The 24,412-nt window shown below is 41.0% G+C and overlaps 1 protein-coding gene across 1 annotated transcript in view; it reads right to left on the bottom strand.

Moving 5' to 3' along the window:
- LOC110520046 (G protein-activated inward rectifier potassium channel 1-like) overlaps positions 1-22,454 on the bottom strand; it is a 31,231-nt gene extending 8,777 nt beyond the window's left edge. Inside the window, exons 1-2 of the mRNA XM_021597024.2 lie at positions 20,850-22,454; positions 20,043-20,259 (exon numbers count right to left, since the gene is read on the bottom strand). Of these exons, the coding sequence (XP_021452699.1) occupies positions 20,043-20,259; positions 20,850-21,689 (1,057 nt within the window). The 5' untranslated portion in view covers positions 21,690-22,454. The remainder of the gene's footprint in view (positions 1-20,042; positions 20,260-20,849) is intronic.
- Between the last annotated feature and the right edge of the window lie 1,958 nt (positions 22,455-24,412).

The following is a 24,412-nucleotide window of genomic DNA, read 5'->3' as shown; positions in this document are numbered from 1 at the left end:
AGATCATTAATTCATGTAAAGAATATTGACTTTTAATGAGATAGTGAAATTAGAGGGCAATAATTCCAGGGACTGTTTTAATTCTAGACAGCATTTGAAACGTGAAAAGTCCTGCAAAACACTACTGTTTTCATATCGAAGATTATTAGGCAAAAAAAAAACTGAGCTGTGAAAAAAACACTACAACGCCCTCCTTTTTCCAATTGGTGAATCTACAAGAAGCCAGGGGAATGTTGCTCTTCAAATTGAATATACAGTACCCTTCTGATGCAATAATGTGTTGCTATTGAGAGAGTGTTAAAATCAAATTGTATTTGTCACATACACATGATTAGCAGATGTTAATGCGAGTGTAGCGAAATGCTTATGCTTCTAGTTCCGACAATGCAGTAATAACCAACGAGGAATCTAACCTAACAAATTCCACAACTACTACCTTATACACACAAGTGTAAGGGGATAAAGAATATGTACATAAAGATATATGAATGAGTGATGATACAGAACGGCATAGGCAAGATGCAGTGGATGGTATCGAGTACAGTATATACATATGAGATGAGTAATGTAGGGTATGTAAACAAAGTGGCATAGTTTAAAGTGGCTAGTGATACATGTATTACATAAAGATGCAGTAGATGATATAGAGTACAGTATATACATATACATATTAGAAGAGTAATGTAGGGTATGTAAACATTATATTATATTAAGTGGCATTGTTTAAAGTGCTAGTCATACATTTTTACATCAATTTCCACTATTAAAGTGGCTGGAGTTGAGTTAGTATGTTGGCAGCAGCCACTCAATGTTAGTGGTGCCTGTTTAACAGTCTGATGGCCTTGAGATAGAAGCTGTTTTCCAGTCTCTCAGTCCCTGCTTTGATGCAGCTGTACTGACCTCGCCTTCTGGATGATAGTGGGGTAAACAGGCAGTGGCTTGGGTGGTTGTTATCCTTGATGATCTTTATGGCATTCCTGTGACATCGGGTGGTATAGGTGTCCTGGAGGGCAGGTGGTTTCCCCCAGGTGATGCGTTGTGCAGACCTCACTACCCTCTGGAGAGCCTTACGGTTGTGGGCGGAGCAGTTGCCGTACCAGGCGGTGATACAGCCCGACAGGATGTTCTCGATTGTGCATCTGTAGAAGTTTGTGAGTGCTTTTGGTGACAAGCCAAATTGCTTCAGCCTCCTGAGGTTGAAGAGGCGTTGCAGAGGACGTTGATCTCTCTGAGGTTGTGTGTTTGGGAGTCTATCAAAGTGTCAGAGGAATAGATGCAGTCCTGCTGGATAATACTGAGTTAGCTTTTGTCATATAACAAAATTGAACAGCAGCCAAGTCACTAAAGTGACAGGGAGATAAAACGGATTCTGTGGGTGCCGAGAATGGAAAGTGGACTAGCAGAAAGCTTGTCAGTAGTTTCTGCTTGATGGTGGCTCACTAAGCTTACTGGCATTCATGGAGCAGAGTCTCTAACATAAGCTTATCCAGAATATAGAAGCCACAGGAGCTGTTTTCTGTTTGCTGTATGGTCTCAGTCATATGCTGGATATCAGGGGTGCACAACTCCATTGTCCCCAGACCTCGAGGACCAGAGTCTTGCATCCTGGCTGTAGATAGATGCCTGTTTCATTCTACCCAGTTCTTACATATCAAAAAATAAACACAGATCATTTTTTCTTCAGAAAACACAAAAAGTGCTTTCCTGAGCTTGTTTTACACAACAACCTGCATTTTTGGGGGGGGAAAGATGAAATGCAAATGGTGCTAAGAATGGACATATTTATGCAAATAGAGGATTGTTTGTTATTCAGATTAGCATGTTTCTGCACTTCGACACCCACAGCCCAAGTCACTGAGAGAAAGGTGGGCGTAAAGAGTCCTCCCCGACCTCTAAATTATATCACAGACAAGGATCTGCAGATGTAAGACAACCTCTCACAAACACACACACACACACGTGCATGCACGCAAGCACACAGCCACACACACACGCACAGACACGCACTCATCCACCCACCCTCACTCACCAGTATATGGCTGTCAGCACAGTCCCCTGACATAGTATCAGGGCTTTAGAGGCAACTGAAGTGTTTTTGTATGAGAAAAAACGCTAGCAGAAGCAAGAATGGGAATCTGGACCGTGAATAGAGAATCACGACTCAACCCTCTTGTCCTTGCATCAGAGCACTGTTCAGATCTTTTTTGGTAATAAATGACATTAACATATGAATGCTTTAATAATTTACAAAATGGTGAGCAGCAACAATTAAATACCAATTCATCATGTTGAAGGTTGTTGCTGACAAGCAGAAGAATGCATCCCTGCTTGACTACTTCTTTATTAAAGAGATGCACTAAGCTAGAGCAGCACGGAGAAGCAAACTGACAGAGGGAATAAGCATCCAATAGATGCCCCATTTGAAAAGAGTGTAGCACCTATTTCTCAATGCCAAAAACACATATACTAGTAACTTAGATCACCCCCAAGAAATCATTCCCAAATGTTAACAAATTCTTAAATCAATGTTTATAATATTGTAATGTGGTCCTTAAAGTTGGGTTTGAGGTTTTCTCCTAATCAGCTCTTAACTTTGGAAACAAACCCATAACGCCCTAAGCTCTGTGTCACACTTTGGAAATACAAGTCTTCACTTAGAAATGCTGGTGATATGTGAATGCTTCCATACAGCCCTTACATAGTAGGTAGTTTAAAGCATAGCACAGAGAATTTTAGACCGAGCTTTACTTGGCGATACTTATTCAATTCCCCCCACTTGGAAGACAACACGTCTTCTAAACTTCAATGTATAGTTCCATGCGGATCGTTTGAATTTATAAATTGTCTTCCAAGTCGGGAATTGAGGAAGTATCCATTTCCGATGGTTTCTGAACACTACAATATGTTTACAAGCATGATAGCTGTACTTTTAGTTTATGGTTTACGCAGCTTGTTGGCCATTAGCCAATCAGCGTTCCTCAACTAGTTCAAAGCACAAACGCACCCAACTGGTATTTACGACATCACAACTGCTAAATTCCCACTTGGATTTGAACGCATAATTAGTTTGAATACGTGTGGGGTTTTTCCGTAAGCGTAAAGACAGTAACAGTATCGAGCTAGCAATTGTATTTTATACATCATCTTTTTTTGTTGTCAAAGTTTTAGTGAAGTTTTCGACCATTGCAATTGAAAACGTTTTATGAAGTGGGATACATATTGTGAGAATGAGGCGGGCATTTCATCCCTGGGAATTTCAACTGCTATCGACAATCGAAGGAGGGGCTTCAGCAGGAAGTTGCTTCGGTGGATGCTGTCCCTACCACCAACTTCTAAAGCTTCTCAATCAGCAGCACTGAGCATTATCATCATTATCGCTGGCGCATTAAGTTAACATCTTCCATCTAAATAACACTGATGAAACTAAAGAAATGCAAACATGTCTACCAGTTGTTGGTAGCTAAATGCTGGTCATATTATAGCTTGATGTCCGCAATGTGTGTCATATAGCCTCTGCTGATGGTAATATACAAGCCTATGAGCACCGTCTTAACGAGCCCAATAATGGACTAAAGGATCCTAACGTTACTCCGTATTGTCCAAGGACCTTACATGTTCTGTTTAGAGGCGAATTGGCTCTGGCTGCCAAAACAGCCAAGTACTCCATCTAAACTTGAATCCATTCTCAATTGCGGCACAGTTTAAGAAGTAAAAAGCCCTCTACTTTCATATCACAAACACTAACTGTACACTGTTTTAACACCGTTGCAGCCGACAGTATTTCTTTCAGTGACAACACGTTCGTGGCACCCATCTTCCGTTTACACCCAGGTGTTCGGAGACGCAGATGGCTAAATAGCGCAGGTACGCCTCTATCTTCCGTTTGTTTTTGCTCCCTAAAAACTTGAGACATCTGTGGCATGGTGTTGTGTGACACAACTACACATTTAAAGTGGCCTTCTATTGTCCCCAGCCCAAGGTGCACCTGTGTAATGAACATGCTGTTTAATCAGCTTCTTAATATGCCACATCTGTCAGGTGGAGGAATTATCTTGGCAAAGGATAAATGCTCATTAATAGGGAAGTAAACAAACTTGTGCTCTCTGTGTTTGAGAGAAACAAGCTTTTTGTGCATATGGAACATTTCTGGGATGTTTTTATTTCAGCTCATGAAACAAACACTTTACATGGTGCGTTTATATTATTGTTCTGTGTACTTTAGCTATAATTGTCTGTTTCTATTTAATTTGCCAGCGATCACGATAGATAAAAGCTAGCTTATGTTAGCTGTACCATTTGAAGGTTAGCTATAATTAATGCACAATCACAATAGTTTTAGCAAATTGCAGTTCGTTTTCTATTTCACAATTCATTGTCATTACACAAATAACATTTAGAATCAATATTGTCTGTCAGTCATTTTCGTTAGGCACCAGCTTACCATGTTCGGGCCTTTCCATCAGTCTTTGTGGTTTTTATTTGCGGGGAGCATAAATTGTATACTAACAAATCATTAGAACCCATGTATTTTCAATAATATACAGCACCAACTACATGCATATCTGATAGGGCCCATTATCTGCTACCTGGCTTTTAATGGAAAAGGAACAGTTGAATTCACAGGACATACTGTAACAATACTCTGCCGAGTACAGTACTTTGGGTTCCTAACAACTGAATGGCCACCTTTTTTCAACAAAACGCCTGAAAGGACACATCACGTTGTGACTATTAAAGGATGAAAAAAATCAATCAAATTCTGAAACGGATACATCTATTACGGGAACAGTTCCGATCTCTTAGACAAATCTGTTTCTATGGTGACCACCATCAAAATACACTGTATGCTGAGGAAAAGAGAAACCTCTAGCTTTTAGGGGCGTGCTTTCTCCTTTTCATTCTTCATAGATGAATTTAAATCTGTTGTAATACTGTTTTTTAGTATTTAATCAATTCATTAAGGTTGCATCTCGAGCGTTCAGCTTTCAACATGCGGCAGGCAAAATGTGTGCAAGGAAAAAAAACACAGAGAAGGAAATTCACTGGCTGAGAATAAAATGGTGTTGAAATGTACTGCTATGGGGGATGGGTGTTGAGGGAGCCAAAATGCTCAGGCAATAACATCAGTGTGGAGGTAAACAGCAGAGCAGAGCAGGGGCTGTGTGTGTGTGTGTGTGTGTGTGTGTGTGTGTGTGTGTGTGTGTGTGTGTGTGTGTGTGTGTGTGAGAGAGAGGAGATTGCCATTGCCTGCCAAGCCTCTACACAGGGTGAGGTGACAGACCAGGCGCAGGAACATAAGGCTGTACACAACAGCAAGACCACTTAACAAGCAGGGGGGGGGGGGGGGGGGGGGAACTGACATTATCAAGGGAAAAAGTGTGTTGGTGAGGAATAGGAGATGGGGAGGATGGGCAAAAAGCTGCTACAAAGAGAAGCAGGATAACACAATGGACAAGGGAGTGGGTTTGGGCGGTAGATCTCAGTAACCCACTTCCCTCTATTTAACCCTAGCCGGGAGCCGTTGGAAAAGGGATATTGCATATTCCGTTATGCTTGTGTTTTCTTACTGTGGGTTGAGTGAGGTCCAGTACCCCACAGCATGTCAATAAGACAGAAATAGAAAGCAGACATCCCCCAAAGATCGTCTCCGCTAGAAGCGACCTCCCAAAGAACAAAATGTAAATGTGGCTGTGTGTGTTTAGACCGAGATCGATTAACGTGGACTTCAGGGACACTCGGACGCTAGCGATCAATACTGCACAGTGGCCAAAAAATAAATAAAAGCAGAGCACAACCTTTATTACTTTGCGATAACAGACAGTTAATGAGGAGCCCCAATCTTCAGTCAGTTTTGACCAAGCTCTAGGCTACCCATCCTTCCTTAGTGATTATTTAATATAACCAAGATCCTTGTCTGGTTCCATTTAGTTCTGGATGGCGAAAGTGGCAACATGATACCCCTATCAACAATCTAAGTGACACTTTATATAGGCACATATAAAGTAACATTTGCAATACTACTATACACAATACATTCGTATTAGACTTGCATATTAAGTCCAAAACACATGCAAGTCCTTGGAGACAAAGATAAAATTATTTCCAACTCTAAGTAGCGTGATGACGACTCTGTTCTACACATCATGGCCTGACCCGTTACTTTAGGTGTAGTGGCGTCACCAAATGAGTTCAGCCCAGGTCTCCCACTGCCACACCCCTTCCTCCATCCCATGATTTATTACAGTTCAACTGAGACCTGACAAATCCCCAAAGAGACAATTACCTTGTTTTCCCTTGGGAAGCAAACACAGTTCATCTGAAGGGGATAATGAATACTCCATGTCATAGCTTGTTCAACAAAATGTCCATTATGTGGAGTTCATCCCTGGTGAAATTACTATATAGTCAGGAAATGTAAAGCTCTCTAGTGTGTTGTCTCCAGTGCTTCAGTGCTAGCCTCTCGACACTGGCTTCCTGTAAAGGCTAGGGCTGATTTCAATGTTTTACTGCTAACCTACAAAGCATTACATGGGCTTGCTCCTACCTATCTCTCCGATTTGGTCCTGCCGTACATACCTACACGTACACTACGATCACAAGACGCAGGCCTCCTAATTGTCCCTCGAATTTCTAAGCAAACAGCTGGAGGCATGGTTTTCTCCTATAGAGCTATTTTTTTTGCAATGGTCTGCCTATCCATGTGAGAGACGCAGACTCGGTCTCAACCTTCAGTAGGTCCTATGATTGAGTGTAGTCTGGCCCAAGGGTGTGAAGGTGATCGGAAAGGCACTGGAGCAACGAACCGCTCTTGCTGTCTCTGACTGGCCGGTTCCCCTCTCACCACTGGGATTCTCTGCCTCTAACCCTATTATGGGGGCTGAGTCACTGGCTTACTGGGGCTGAGTCACTGGCTTACTGGTGCTCTTCCATCCCGTCCCTAGGAGGGGTGCGTCACTTGAGTGGGTTGAGTCACTGACGTGATCTTCCTGTCTGGGTTTGGTGCCACTCGGGTTCGAGCCGTGGGGGAGATTTTTGTGGGCTATACTCAGCCTTGTCTCAGGGTAGTAAGTTGGTGGTTTGAAGATATCCCTCTAGTGGTGAGGGGGCTGTGCTTTGGCAAAGTGGGTGGGGTTATATCCTGCCTGGTTGGCCCTGTTCAGGGGCCACAGTGTCTCCCGACCACTCCTGTCTCAGCCTCCAGTATTTATTCTGCAATAGTTTGTGTTCGGGGGCTATTGTCAGTCTTATGTCTGTAGTATTTCTCCTGTCTTATCCGGTGTCCTGTGTGAATTTTAGTATGCTCCCTCTAATTCTCTCTCCCTCCCCTCCCGGAGGACCTGAGCCCTGGGACCATGCCTCAGGACTACCTGGCCTGATGACTCCTTGCTGTCCCAGTCCAGCTGGTTGTGCTGCTGCTCCAGTTTCAACTGTTCTGCCTGCGGTTATGGAACCCTGACCTGTTCACCGGACGTGTTACCTTGGTAAACCTGCTGTTTTTGTCTCCCTCTCTCTGCCGCACCTGCTGTCTCTAACTCTGAATGCTCGGCTATGAAGTCAACTGACATTTATTCCCGAGGTGCTGACCTGTTGCACCCTCTACAACCACTGTGATTATTATTATTTGACCCTGCTGGTCATCTATGAACATCTTGGCCATGTACTGTTATAATCTCAACCTGGCACAGCCAGAAGAGGACTGGCCACCCCTCAGAGCATGTTTCCTCTCTAGGTTTCTTCCTAGGTTCCTGCCTTTCTAGGGAGTTTTTCCTAGCCACCGTGTTTCTACATCTGCATTTCTTGATGTTTGGGACTTTAGGCTGGGTTTCTGTACAGCACTTTGTGACCTCGGCTGATGTAAAAAAGAGCATTATAAATAAACTTGATTGATTGTGTGAATCAACACTTTCTATCACAGTGGGACTTTAGACAAAGCAAGCTGTCACCCGGTGGGAGTCTCTTAATGCAAACTGGTCATGTGCATGAGGAATTCAACACGATCTAGATTTAGTCTATTACATTAAGTATCTGAACTGAGCTGAACAAAAAAAAATCCAACATGAGACATGTACACTACAGAGTGCATGTGCTACATTACACACTAACAAAAAAGGGTTCCTCAATGGTTGTTTGGGAAGGGTGATGGTTCTGGTTCTATATGAAACCATACTGACCCAAAGAACCCTTGAGCCCTTCAATGGTTCTTTGCAGTTCCAAAAACTCGTAAGTGATAATTAAAATCTAGGGGTGGTGGGCCATTATAATATTTTGGGGTGTGGTTTGCTTCCAGCTATTTTGTGCAACCCTGAGTGTGAGTTTCATGCCAGTTTATCTAATCTGTTGTCAGGCTATCACATTGTATATATGATTATGGCCAGTGACCGTGTCTTGTGAAAGACTCACACATGGCCTTGTGTCAATTGAGAACAGTTGACTAAGTCAGTAGTTGTCAATTCTCTCCTCAGGGACCCCCAGCTGTTCCAGTTAGCACACCTGATTCATCTTCTTAATAAACACAATAATACATTTTAACAATAGAATATGGCTATTAAACAAGAATATATATATATATAGACCACTGCTATATATATATATATATATATAGACCACTAGACCACTGCGCCACCCGGGAGGCCATTGGAACTCTTTTTTAGGGTTCTTAACAGAACCTTAATCTCAAAAGGTTCTTTGTATAACCACACAGTTCAGATATATATCTATTTTTTTAAAGAATAGAAAACAAAGTGATAACTGGCTCAGGCCACGGTGTACTGTGCATTAGTTTGGTCCGCTAGAACGTTTATGTATGTGTGTGTGTGTATATATATGCATTGCTGTGCCACCAGAGACTCTGGGTTCGCGCCCAGGCTCCGGCTGCGACCGGGACCGGGAGGTCCGCATGTTCCCTAGCGTCGTCCGGGTTAGGGAGGGTTTGGCCGGTAGGGATATTTGTCTCATCGCGCGCAAGTGACTACTGTGGCGGGCTGGGCGCAGTGCGCCAAGTTTGCCAGGTGCACCAACACATTGGTGCGGCTGGCTTGGATGCGTGCTGTGTTAAGAAGTAGTGCAGCTTGGTTGGGTTGTGTTTCGGGGGACGCATGGCTTTCGTCTCTCCAGAGCCCGTACAGGAGTTGTAGCGATGAGACACGATAGTTACCACGAAATTGGGGAGAAAAGGAGGTAAAACCTAAAAATACCTTTTTTTTAACAGGGTTTGGACCCCAAAAGGGTCGGACCAGAGTGGAACCGTTTTTTGGGTACTATAAGACCCACTATTAAACGTCGCGACCCTGCCCACCTGTGGAGAAAACAACCTGTAGTTACCTAGATTACCTCATTGGCTCACAGAAAAATGTAATCTTTTTCGTACGCTTGTTTTAGTCAATTACAAAACTACATTTAAGAAAAGTAAAACATGTCTAGATGACTTTAACATTGCCCTGCTCCCAAGCATTCTCACGACTTATATATATGTAATATGCCCCTTTTCATGAGGATGCTAGCAGCCACGTGAGTGAGTGCTAGCTAGCTACCGACCAGAACATTAAGCTAGCCAAGACCAACAACGCAAACAAACGGACTACACGGCTACACGTAGTGAGTGAAGTTACAAACGTACTGTACTACACAAGTGAAATGTATTACCTGTGATTTAAATGTTTTCCACACACGTGTAGTCTACTTGGACAATGCATCCCCACATTTCCCACTCTCCCACAGGGAATAGCCTGAAGCCACAGGGCTCTTCTCGCAGGCTCTAATTCCCTACATGGAAGCATTGCGAATCGTAGGTTGGGATTTTGGATCTGGCTACATGTACATTTAACAACACAGCAGCTTTTTGGCATGTTTTGTTATTTCTGTTTCACAAAAAATCTACAATGAACATGTCTCTTTTACAATGGGGCTCAATAGGAAAGAATGTTGGTTTTTCTCCAATTTGTGGGCGTGGTCGAGGGGAGTTCATTATTATAATGTGAATTTCTACTGGGACTATATACAGTAGAACCTTTTAATGGTTCTTCATGGAACCTTAGGAAAGGATTATTTATAGCACAATACAGGTTCAATTAATAACCTTATGAGCATAGTTCTTTCTAGAACCTTCAAAAAAAGGTCCCACTGTCGTTACAAGCCAAATAACCCTTATTTGGCACCATACCATTTGTTTGTGGTGTATAAACTGAGAAAAAATGATTCTAGCACTGCATTTGGTGGCTAAATCACAATTAACATGTAATTAAAAACACAAAGGTGCAACGCGCTTTCTAAATGCAATGAAATGCCTGAGGCATGTAGTGAAAGAGCCACCGTAAATTAAGTTAAATGAAACAAATGAATGAACACTGTAACTCACCGGAGAACAGGAAGCTATTAAAGATGTGTCTTATCAGAGCGCCCTGCCGACACCGGTTCCTCTCCATGGGGAGGGCCGTGACTCTTCCGTGCTCTGATCCTGGGCACGTTAGATTTAATTGGAGACTCCTGCTCTCACTTGCTCAGAAGGCTGACTTCCTCAGCTGAACCCACATTAACCCCTTTGAAACTGCAGAGTGCTGGAGTGCGGAGCTGAATGGAGGAGCGGGGAACAGCACGGGACACGCTCTGAGTGTAATTATTCCCGAATGAATTATGGTCACTTTCTCCAGCGGCCTGTCTATCCTTTCACAGCTGTGTGCCTTATCGCAAGCTCCATTCTGCCACTGTTTACCTGTGCTATGCCACCCCTGACACCACACACAGGCTGTAGTCCCTAGGCTGCAGTGACTCATTTGTCTTGTGCTGCTATACCTGTTTAAGCAGAGAGTTGTGTGTTTCCTTTTTCTATTTCTCCAGTGAATGATAAAAAAAAAAAACAGACCAATGCATACTCCCAACTACTTGGCTAATCTGCTACATGATACAGTGCCTTGCGAAAGTATTCGGCCCCCTTGAACTTTGCGACCTTTTGCCACATTTCAGGCTTCAAACATAAAGATATAAAACTGTATTTTTTTGTGAAGAATCAACAACAAGTGGGACACAATCATGAAGTGGAACGACATTTATTGGATATTTCAAACTTTTTTAACAAATCACAAACTGAAAAATTGGGCGTGCAAAATTATTCAGCCCCTTTACTTTCAGTGCAGCAAACTCTCTCCAGAAGTTCAGTGAGGATCTCTGAATGATCCAATGTTGACCTAAATGACTAATGATGATAAATACAATCCACCTGTGTGTAATCAAGTCTCCGTATAAATGCACCTGCACTGTGATAGTCTCAGAGGGCCGTCAAAAGCACAGAGAGCATCATGAAGAACAAGGAACACACCAGGCAGGTCCGAGATACTGCTGTGAAGAAGTTTAAAGCCGGATTTGGATACAAAAATATTTCCCAAGCTTTAAACATCCCAAGGAGCACTGTGCAAGCGATAATATTGAAATGGAAGGAGTATCAGACCACTGCAAATCTACCAAGACCTGGCCGTCCCTCTAAACTTTCAGCTCATACAAGGAGAAGACTGATCAGAGATGCAGCCAAGAGGCCCATGATCACTCTGGATGAACTGCAGAGATCTACAGCTGAGGTGGGAGACTCTGTCCATAGGACAACAATCAGTCGTATATTGCACAAATCTGGCCTTTATGGAAGAGTGGCAAGAAGAAAGCCATTTCTTAAAGATATCCATAAAAAGTGTTGTTTAAAGTTTGCCACAAGCCACCTGGGAGACACACCAAACATGTGGAAGAAGGTGCTCTGGTCAGATGAAACCAAAATTGAACTTTTTGGCAACAATGCAAAACGTTATGTTTGGCGTAAAAGCAACACAGCTGAACACCCCATCCCCACTGTCAAACATGGTGGTGGCAGCATCATGGTTTGGGCCTGCTTTTCTTCAGCAGGGACAGGGAAGATGGTTAAAATTGATGGGAAGATGGATGGAGCCAAATACAGGACCATTCTGGAAGAGAACCTGATGGAGTCTGCAAAAGACCCGAGACTGGGACGGAGATTTGTCTTCCAACAAGACAATGATCCAAACCTAAAGCAAAATCTACAATGGAATGGTTCAAAAATAAACATATCCAGGTGTTAGAATGGCCAAGTCAAAGTCCAGACCTGAATCCAATCGAGAATCTGTGGAAAGAACTGAAAACTGCTGTTCACAAATGCTCTCCATCCAACCTCACTGAGCTCGAGCTGTTTTGCAAGAAGGAATGGGAAACATTTTCAGTCTCTCGATGTGCAAAACTGATAGAGACATACCTCAAGCGACTTACAGCTGTAATCGCAGCAAAAGGTGGCGCTACAATGTATTAACTTAAGGGGGCTGAATAATTTTGCACGCCCAATGTTTCAGTTTTTGATTTGTTAAAAAAGTTTGAAATATCCAATAAATGTTGTTGTAAATGTTGTTCCACTTCATGATTGTGTCCCACTTGTTGTTGATTCTTCACAAAAAAATAGTTTTATATCTTTATGTTTGAAGCCTGAAATGTGGCAAAAGGTCGCAAAGTTCAAGGGGGGCGAATACTTTCGCAAGGCTCTGTATATGCCAATTCCTCTGAATGGATTATGCTGCTGCTATTCTTTGTGTAAGATAAACTCCTATTTTGCTTATTTTAGTTTCAATATTCAAATGGGCAATAGTATTCATAATACAGTATGTGAAGTGTGTGTATAATATTTTATAGCTAATTACAACAATTTAAAATAGAATTGAAAAGAGACACACAATGACTCAATTGTTTGTTTTTAGGCCAAAAAAAGTAACTTATCTTGTTAATAAATTGTTAATTATTCTCCCCTAAAGCTCATCTGTAAACTGCTGCACCTACCTCAAATCCCTTCCTCTAATCCCAAATCTCAGATGAGAAAGCTATATTTATACACGCTTGATCTTGGTTATGCATTACAAGTTTACATTTTTCATACTTCTTGTCCAATATGCAGGATTTTTGTTCAATATTCAACTCTAAGCCAACGATGGGAGAATCCATTGAAAATACAGCAATAGAATTCAAGAAGCTCATAACTAATGATTTACATTGAAACATGGTAAACACACAGTTCCCAAGGTTTCCATATCAAATGCATTATAATCTATAAGAGGAGTGAATCAATGGGCAAATTATTTGGGGAAGGATAAGCCAAACTGTGCTACAACGTATAACTCTGAAACACTTTCTTTATCCAATGCTAGAATGTCCACAAGACAGACAAACTGTATTTATATGCTCACAGATACATATGAATAAACATCAAGTCCACTTTAAATCAATTCATAACAGTCTCATGCCACCCACACACACGTCTTAGCATGAACACATAGCAGAAACACAATAACAGAAACACAATAACAAGGAAGATTAAATTTGTTCTCCAATACCAGTGAATCGTAAAAAAGCCTTGGGTTTGCCATGGAGGGGGCAGAGAGGAAGCCAAGACGACTAGCCACGTCAATGCACAACTAACTAGTTATGGCCTGTGTCTGTCCCAAACGGCACCCTATTCCCTATGTAGTGCACAACTTTTGACCAGGGCCATATGGGCCCTGCATAGGGAATAGGGTGCCATTTGAGAGGCATTAATGAAAGACCAGAAGACTTCCTCCAGCTCACCTCCAGAGGCACTACTGCTGTACAACTCAAGAGCTTCACTTGCCACAGCAAAGCTTTCTTTTTCAGTGATTTTTTTCCCCCCATCATTGTGGTGTACCCTACAATCAGCTGTACCAGAAATTACTATTTTTGTAACAAAATCAAGAGTGATGGTTTTTGTTGGTAAATGCTGGGCAGGCCAAGACGTCACAATTTTGTATTAAAATATTCAAAACCGGAAGAATCTTTTCCAAAGCGGCCTAGATGCAATGTCAGCTTGCCATGCAACAACCCGCGGAATTGCTCATTTTTAAAATGGTCTAATAAAATGTTCCACTGCAGCTTCCGGCTGGACTTGTTCAGAAAATATTAGCAAACACCTCTTTAGCATCATGTAAATGCCACAGCATGTTCCCAATAGCCCATCAATCATTAGCATGTACAGTTGATGTCGGTTTTGGAGCAGTGGCTTCTTCCTTACTGAGCAGCCTTTCAGGTTTTGTCGATATAGGACTCGTTTTACTGTGGATGTAGATACTTATGTACCTGTTTCCTCCAGCATCTTCACAAGGTCCTTTGCTGTTGTTCTGGGATTGATTTGCACTTTTCGCACCAAAGCATGTTCATCTCTAGGAGACATAACGTGTCTCCTTCCTGAGAGGTATGACGGCTGCGTGGTCCCATGGTGGTTATACTTGCATACTATTGTTTGTACAGATGAACGTGGTACCTTCAGGCATTTGGAAATTACTCCCAAGGATGAACCAGACTTGTGGAGGTCTACAATTTGTTTTTCTGAGGTCTTGGCTGATTTCTTTTGATTTTCCCATGATGTCAAGCAAAGAGGCAGTGAGTTATTAGCCAATTAGCCTATCAGAAGCTTCTAAAGCCATGACATCATTTTCTGGAATTTTCCAAGCTGTTTAAAGGCACAGTCAACTTAATGTATTTAAATTTCTGACCCAATGGAATTGTGATACATTGAATTATCAGTGAAATAATCTGTTGGGATTTTTTATTATTTTTATTACTTGTCATGCACAAAGTAGATGCCCTAACCAACTTGCCAAAACTATGGTTTGTTAACAAGACATTTGTGGAGTGGTTGAAAAACAAGTTTTAATGACTCCAACCTAATTGTATGCAGTCCACTCATAAAGCTCATTTCCTGATGATGTGCCAATGTTTTTCTAAACATAATTGATGAGTGAACACAAAACTGAAATGAAGTGCTTCACATCTTTTTTTTTAATGAAGAGCTGCAAAGTGTTGTGGTAATCAAGTGCCACACAACTTCTGAGGGAGAAACTCTGTGCTGCTGACAGAATTCTTCCTCTAGTTTATCACATTCAAATGAACATCACAGCCTGTTTATCATTTAACTGAGCTGATCAAAGAAGTATGGCATTGTTTCTGATCTCAAATTAAGACAGAGAATTGGACTAAAGTACAAAATTGCATGTTAGATTTACAATGTATAATTCATGTAACATTTCGAACAGAAGAGTGGTGAAGCAATTGCAGTCTGAGCAATTTCACTTCTGCACATACAGTGAAGTGAATTTGATTGCACCTCGGTGATTCAGTATAGTGTTCCCTGGCATGACGTTGATGATGATGATGACTCTCAATAGCTGTGTATAGACTAGAGTTGCAAAATTCTGGTGACTTTCCAAAAATTCCCTGATTCTCCAGAAATCCTGTTTGGAAGATTTCTGGTATTATGATGGAATAAGCAGGAAATCCAGGAACCCTCCAACCAGGATTTCTGGAAAACCAGGGAATTTTGGGAAAGTAATAGGAATTTTGCACAGAGAGAGGATTGTGTGGAGGCACAGATCTGATGAAGAGTACCAACAAATGTCTGCAGCATTGAAGGTCCCCAAGAACACAGGGGCCTCCATCATTCTTAAATGGAAGAGATTTGGAACCAACAAGACTATTCCTAGAGCTGTGCTGTGACAAGGTAGGGGTGGGATACAGAAGATAGCCCTATTTGGTAAAAGATCAAGTCCATATTATGGCAAGAACAGCACAAAATAGCAAAGAGAAATGACAGTCCATCATTACTTTACTTTAAGGTCAGTCAATATGGAAAATTGAAAGAACTTTGATCATGAATTTCATGAACTTCGACCACATTTCTTCAAGCGCAGTCGCAAAAACCATCAAGTGCTATTGTGAAACTGGCTCTCATGAGGACCGCCACACGAAAGGACCCAGAGTTACCTCTGCTGCAGAGGATAAGTTCATTTGAGTTACCATCCTCAAATTGCAGCCCAAATAAATTATTCACAGAGTTCCAATAACAGACACATCTCAACATCAACTATTCAGAGGTGACTGCGTTAATCAGGCCTTCATGCTCGAATTGCTGCAATGAAACCACTACTGAAGGACATCAATAAGAATATACTTGCTTGGGGCAGGAAACACAAGCAATGGACATTAGACTGGTGGAAATCTGTCCTTTCGTCTGATGAGTCCAAATTTGTGATTTTTGGTTCCGACCTCTGTGCCTTTGTGAGACGCAGAGTAGGTGAACGGATGATCTCCGCATGTGTGGTTACCACCGTAAAGCATGGAGGAGAAGGTGTGGGGGTGCTTTGCTGGTGACACTGTCAGCAATTTATTTTGAATTGAAGGCACACCAGCATGGCTACCACAGCATTCTCCAGCAATACACCATCCCATCTGGTTAGCACTTAGTGGGACTATTATTTATTTTTCAACAAGACAATGACCCAAAATACACCTCCAGTCTGTGTAAGGGCTATTTGACCATGAAGGAGAGTGATGGAGTGCTGCATCAGATGACCTGGCCTCCACAATCACCTGACTTCAACCCAATTGAGATGGTTTGGGATAAGTTGGACCGCAAAGTGAAGGAAAAGCAGCCAACAAGTGCTCAGCATATGTGGGAACTCCTTCAAGACTGTTGGAAATGCATTCCAGGTGATTACTTCCTGAAGCTGGTTGAGAGAATTCCAAGAGTGTGCAAAGCTGTCATCAAGGCACAGGGTGGCTACTTTGAAGACTCTAAAATATATTTTGGATTTGTTTAACAGACTTATGGTTACTGCATGATTCGATATGTTATTTTATCATTTTGATGACTTCACTAATATTCTACAATGTAGAAAATAGTAAAAATAAATAAATAACCCTTGAATGAGTAGGTGTCAACTTTTGACTGGTACTGTATGTAAATGTGATTTCAGTTTTTATTTGTAAAACAAATTGCAAACATTTCTAAAAACCTGTTTTTGCTATGTCATTATGGTGTATTGTGTGAAGATTGATGGAAAAAAAACAATTTAATCAATTTTATTATAAGGCTGTAACATAACAAAATGTGGAAAAAGTGAAGGGGTCTGAATACTTTCCAAATGCACTGTATAATAATCTCATGCATGCAGTGATTATGTTCAAAACTCTGATAATCTAACAGATGGGAAGTCATGTGCTGCTGACTTTGAGTTGATGATATCATGAACGGGTGGGACGACGATTTGAGAAGCTCATTGTGTGAATATGAGCTTAATAATGAAGAAGTACTCCGGGGTGAGAGAGCTGGGCCAAGAAAATGAACGCGATAGAAAACCGTTTCACCCCCCCCCCATACCATAGGAATAAAATCTAAGTTTAGGTGCAGTGCTGCAATCCGGAATGCTCAAGGAGAGGTTGCCATGGAAACAGTTACATTGGACCAAAATGAAAGCGTCTGAGGCTTAGACTTTTACTGTACATACATTTTTAACCACATATTGTTTTCACATCGTCATCTCTTTCTTGTTCTTTAACCTTATACCACACATACAGTATGTTTGTATTGGCCCAGTCAAGATTACAGTGCTAGCTAGATTTAACATTGACATTGAGAAAATAACATGTTCAAATCCAATTATAGTAAAATGTGCTGTCGAATTTTGCTGTTGTATCCAGTTGCATATGATGCATGTGAACCTTTTACCTCCTAAGTGAAAGATTCATTCTTGAATCTTATGTGATAATGACTGACCGATGAATCCAAAACATTGGGAGAAGATGTAGACATGTCTAATTCTTAGGATGAATCTTAAAAGGCAGCTCCCGTAAGGTTAGACTTATCATAGTCATTTCTCTGCACCTTTTTTTTTCTATATACCATCCCTCTGTAAACCCTCATAAATAAAATAGCCCCATGAAATGTTCATATACTATACGAGTTCTGTGTCAGTTGCTACAGATCAACACATAAAAAAAACTATATTGAAAACAGCTTGGATTCTGAATAAAATCTGAGGACTGAAAATATTTCCTATTTGATGTACAATTTGACTTTTTTTTTGTGGATATCTACTTGTAAAGTCTGCTACTGCCACGTACGTACAGTAGAGGACCTACTTGTTCATGATTAAAGTAAATCTGCAGTGGTCTGTTCTGCGTCAGACAGGATTGCTACAAAGTTATGTCACTCCACAATCTTAAATGCCCTCCCTTGAAAACCTTTTATTAGCTCTCTCAAAGGGAACAGTTTGAAAATGCCTACACACCATGATCACATGTGGCAATACTGTTCTTGTTGAATTTATGTTTCCAATTTCAAAAAGCACAGGGGAATGCAAAGTATAGACGTTTTTTTTTTTTTTAAAAGCCAATTTAACCAATTGCTTAATCAGAGTTAATCTGTGAGTTGAGTGGAGTTTAAAAAAATACATGAATTAGAGCTCATGTGTTTTAAAGTTTGTTTACTCAACAAACTCTTCTCAAAGTGAGCTAAATTTGAAAACGGTTGTTGAGTAAAATTACATTCATTTTTTTTTTTATCTCAAAACAACTCAAAACCTTTCCCATCACACTCAGCATGCTCATGTTCATGTTTGCCTTTGGAAGGCAACACTGTAAAGTACATTCAACCAATTGCTTATTCAGCATTATTATGCGAGTTGAGTGGGCTTAAAAAGGACTAGAATTTGAGTGAATGTGCTGAATTCTGTTTACTCAACAAACTCTGCTCGAAGTCAGCTGAATTTGAAAACGGTTGCTGAGGCAAATTACAATTTCATGTTTTCTCAAAAGAACTCAACCTTCCCCATCATGCTCTGCATGCTCTTTTGCAGGTAGATTTTCTGAATTGTTTGTTTCAATACCTGTGTTTGTGCATGTACTTTGATTGGTTGATTAATATTATCCTACACAAACAGCATACATTTTTCTAAACTAATCCAATCTAGTAGTTGGATTTATGGCACCTGTTACTGAGATGGCTGTTCCAGTTTATATGATTTAGGCAAGTCTTAATAAGTTGTATTTATTTATTTTATCTTCGATGACGGCCTAGGAACAGTGGGTTAACTGCCTGTTCAGGGGCAGAACGACAGATCTGAATCAATCTTCAGTCATTCTAAATGCAGGTTTCTGGATATTAAAAGTTCCAGTTGTTGGATATCTTCACTCTGGCTGGATTCCAATAGGAATTGCACATAATCTGATTTGCAGACTTGCTGTGGCCTGTAAACCAGGAGTTTGAGACCATTGTGTTGGGGTGTAAATAGGCCCTCAAAAGGCCTTATGATAAATGTAATGTATTGTCATAAAGAGTTTAATATTAAACATAACATATTCACTTAGACACTCACTTGAAGGCTGCAGTACTGAAAACAATTGAATACAACAACCATGTCTCTGTCGCTAACAAATACAGTAATGGGTGGTAACTACCATTCACTCGAAACGCAAGGCAGTCTGGTAAATAAGCAAACAAGGTCCAATAAATTCTCAAATTGAATGCATGTTGGTTCAGCTATATGCCCAAATGTTGAGCAAACTCACAATCCTATTGCAGCTGGTTGCCTTACAATTGTAATCACCTTACTTTTTTATTTACAATGTACCCTCCAGAAGAGTGTGAGGTTTGTATTTTCAAACAGCAATAATGTTCCCTAGACATCAACTCTTTTGGGATATGTTTTAGGAGATCTCATAAAAACAGAGTAAATTATTTCTAAAATAACTCAATTTACCAGCATTCTTGTTTAGTTGTATTTCTTACCAAGCACCACTGTCAATGTTGACTTACTATATATCAAATTACAATTCGTTTTTTTTGCCATTTCCACTGCATACCTAAAATCAAATCAGAACATATTATTTATAAACCTATCCAGCTGTGTCACATAAAACCAATATCATGCAACCAATGACATTCACTAACACCCAGGGGTCATTAGACAAGCCCATCTGGGTCAACATTGGCCACTTAGAGTAAAACCCTGCAACTTCACATTATACTCATTCACTTTACACTCATCCTTGTATTATTACACTCATACTAACACACATTTATTTTTGCTATCATATACTCTAGCCTGAGCCAAACATAGTGCACCACTTTAACTCAGGGCATAGACATGAAATAGGCCTATGGTCTTTACTATAATACTACAAGAAAGAACAATGATGTATTTGTGATAACTTACCAGTGGTTTCCACTATTCCTTCCAATATGACCACAATTTCAAACTGCTCTGTTTGCATGGATCTCTGGGAGAGTTCGTAGAATGGGCTTTTGGTGTCGATCACATGGCAGATTGTGAGTGGTGAGACCAGGAAGAGCTGGTCCGCCCCGGTACTGAAGCCCACGTCCAATTCCAACTGATCCAGAGGAAGAAACTCGCCTTCGGGCGTCTGACGAGACTATGGAAGCGTGCATAGATGGAGTTTGAAAGAGAGACACAGTTTAACTACTGCGACCTAGCGAGCCATACTGACAGCCATCCACAATTTGTGAGCAATCAAAGGCGATCAATCATCAGTAAATAGACAGAGTGAGTCAATTCAATGAGGAGGGCTATAGCTAATCAGGCACATCAAGCCACATCAAAGGTTGTTTAACCCAGTGACCACCACCATAGCGCTCCAACTTAAATGGGGTCTATGGGTTTATTAATCAAATTGTTTAGATTCATAAAAATGTAAACATTATAGCATTGCCACTAAATGTGTCTGGAATTAATAGCTTGATGCTTTTAATTCACATTGGTAAGCCCATTTGCAAAGAAAGTAAAAAATAAAAAGTTACATCAGCAGGGAATAATACACTTTAATAATACCTTCATTCTAATAACGATGTATTTCATTATCTTTCCCAACCGTGTTTAATATTTAATTGTGCGTAATTAAACGATAAGAAAACAAATGCATTACACCGTCTGAAATAAGTATTTTGTAACGTTTTAATACACAAATATTGTTGAGCTATATGGAGGCATAGAAGTGCCACTTACTTTCAGCAATTTGCAGCGGATCTGTGCGGAGACCATATGGCTATTACGCAGGTTGCCGACTCTGAACATGAGAGTTAGTTTTCCATCTCGCATCGAAATAGCTGCATGTTCACTGAACATCAAAGTCTCTGCCCTTTTTTTGGGCTGGGACATCTTAATGAACATGCAGCCAATCAAAAAAGCATCAACAATTGATCCCAGGATTGACTGGAAAAGAAAGAGAATGATCCCCTCGGGACATTTGTCCGTGATATACCTATAGCCATATCCTATTGTGGCTTCCGTTTCTATGAAGAATAAAAACGCGGAGGGAAAGTTGTAGACATTGGCAACGCATGGCGTATACTTGTCATCGTGGGCTCGATGGAGGTCTCCTCTTATGTAGGCTATGATCCACCACATGAAGGCCATGAAGAGCCATGCCACCGTGTATGTAAGGATGAAGATGAATAAATTCCAGCGCCATTTCAAATCGACCAGTGTGGTGAATAAATCGGAAAGATATCTACTGGTTTCACCACCCAGGTTTCCATGCTGGACGTTACATCGCCCGTTCTTGTCCACAAAGCGTTGCCTCTTCTTCTTCTTCTCTGGTGCCGGCTGGTTGAATCCAGACCCGCTGGATGAGGTGGTCACTACCTGATAATCGTCCCCAAATTTCTTTCGGAGTGCAGACATACTACGATGGCAGCAGCGAGAGAAATAATCTGAAGGATTTAATGTAAAGTCTATTTCTGTACAGGACTTCGTTGTAGTTGCAGCAATTGTCCTTGTGTTGTGTCCAATATCTTGGAACTGGAAATAAGGCGAGGAAAGTGCGTTCTGTAACGAACTAATCATGCACTGTCCCCTCGCTCCACATACTGTTCCTACTACTGCACTCCAAAGCCATGAAAATAAGAGAGGGCTAATGTCACTTCAATCACAACAAAGAGCTCTTCACCCGAAAAGGAGTCCGCTATAAAACAATTACGCACAGGATCATCTGCTATCCAAACGCGTCCGTTGCAGTTCAGGTTTTTGAACAGATTATTCTTTGGTGAGGCGCTGCTGATTACTTATCGCCCTCCCAGGTTAGACCAATGCAGGTTGGTTCAACACTTTCCTCCTCCGTGAAGTCCACACCTTGGGTTAAAAGTTGAAACGCTTCGTTGAAAAGTTTCGACGCCCCATCAAGCAATCTGGATCCGGTAGGTAATTAATGAATCGTTGGTAAATGTGATTAGAAACCGTGGTCAATATGAAACGGCACAATACGTACTGTACATCCGATTTCAGCGTTGGTGTTGGACACAATTTGGTTCCCAAACCTCCGCTTTGTGCTACTGCGGGCGCACATAGGATCTGCATTCAGTCCTATGACAGTGGAATATGATGGAAAATTATGGATTCGGGGAACAATTTACTGTCCGCTCATACTTATGTGGTTCCCCTTACCGATGATGCCTGCAAGCTGTATTTCATGCTTCCCCTTTTCCTCTTCTGGTGGGATTTTTCTTGTGATGTTCTTATGGACGCAGGTATTAAGAATCCAACAGCAGCTGTTTCGTTCTTTCTCTCGATTTTCCCCTTCACGGCTCCTGCGCACTGCACGTTCCTTATACAACGATGCACTCACTATTTCCTACTGGTACTACAAACAGGGGCGGCCTTAGTGATTTGCAGGCCCCAGGCAGAGGCCCCAGGTATGACACCACAGTCATGTCAATAGGAATAACACTCATTTTGTCTTCCATTGTGTAAAGACACTCACTATCAAAAAAACTATTAACACTCAACACAACAACAAATAATTAGTGTATTTAAATTGTAGTACATTTGACTAAATTACTCATTCAAATTGTACGAACTATAATATATTATACTTATAAATATTTGTTAAAAAATATATATATTTTCACACAAAGTAGACTTCATTGAGAACGATTCTTATTTAAGTAACCATGTAAACATGCAAACAACTATTCAGAGACTTTCAAAATGTACATAACCTCAATAAGATTTAGTACAGACCTGGCCTGAAACAAAATGTAGATACAGTTGCCTACTTTGACAACAATTCAGTGAATGCAACAAGTATTACATAGACAGATAAAGGGAGAAGATAAAAAATAAAAAAACACAACTATTGTTCAGAGACAATTTCCTTAAAAGATTTGTAGGACAAATTCACGTCACACTGTCACATGAGTGTTCGCATTTAGCCGACAACATGCCATGAAACTTCTACAAAGTGGAACAACATGTAGAAATTGACAACACATCAGTAAATGCAACAAGTAGTAGAGACAGTTGAAGTCGGAAGTTTAAATATACTTAGGTTGGAGTCTTTAAAACTTGTTTTTCAACCGCTCCACAAATTTCTTGTTAAGTGGCAAGTCGGTGAGGACATCTACTTTGTGCATGACACAAGTCATTTTTCCAACAATTGTTTACAGACAGATTATTTCACTTATAATTCACTGTATCACAATTCCAGTGGGTCAGAAGTTTACATACACTAAGTTGACTGCCTTTAAACAGCTTGGGAAATTCCAGAAAATCAATGGGACCATGCAGCCGTCATACCGCTCAGGAAGGAGACGCGTTCTGTCTCCTAGAGATGAACGCACTTTGGTGCGAAAAGTGCAAATCAATCCCAGAACAACAGCAAAGGACCTTGTGAAGATGCTGGAGGAAACGGGTACAAAAGTATCTATATCCACAATAAAACGAGTCCTGTATCGACAAAACCTGAAAGGCCACTCAGCAAGGAAGAAGCCACTGCTCCAAAACCGCCATAAAAAAGACAGACTACGGTTTGCAACTGCACATGGGACAAAGATCATACTTTTTGGAGAAATGTCCTCTGGTCTGAAAAATAGAACTGTTTGGCCATAATGACCATCGTTATGTTTGGAGGGAAAAGGGGGAGGCTTGCAAGCCAAAGAACACCATCCTAATTGTGAAGCACCGAGATGGCATCATCATGTTGTGGGGTGCTTTGCTGTAGTAGGGGCTGGTGCACTTCACAAAATAGATCATCATGAGGGAGAAACATTATGTGGATATATTGAAGCAACATCTCAAGACATCAGTCAGGATGTTAAAGCTTGGTTGCAAATGGGTCTTCCAAATGGACAATGACCCCAAGCATACTTCCAAAGTTGTGGCAAAATGGCTTAAGGACAACAAAGTCAAGGTATTGGAGTGGCCATCACAAATGTGTGCGCAGAACTGAAAAAGCGTGTGTGAGCAAGGAGGCCTACAAACCTGACTCAATTACACCAGCTCTGTCAGGAGGAATGGGCCAAAATTCACCCAACTTATTGTGGGAAGCTTGTGGAAGGCTACCCAAAACGTTTAACCCAAATTAAACAATTTAAAGGAAATGCTACCAAATACTAATTGAGTGTATGTAAACTTCTGACCCACTGGGAATGTGATGAAAGAAAGAAAAGCTGAAATAAACAATTCTCTCTACTATTATTCTGACATTTCACATTATTAAAATAAAGTTGTGATCCTAACTGACCTAAAACAGGGAATTTTTACTCAGATTAAATGTCAGGAATTGTGACTGA

The sequence above is a fragment of the Oncorhynchus mykiss genome, chromosome 3 (assembly GCF_013265735.2).
Source record: "Oncorhynchus mykiss isolate Arlee chromosome 3, USDA_OmykA_1.1, whole genome shotgun sequence".
Lineage (NCBI taxonomy): Eukaryota > Metazoa > Chordata > Actinopteri > Salmoniformes > Salmonidae > Oncorhynchus > Oncorhynchus mykiss.
This window is presented reverse-complemented; position numbering and strand designations above follow the sequence as displayed.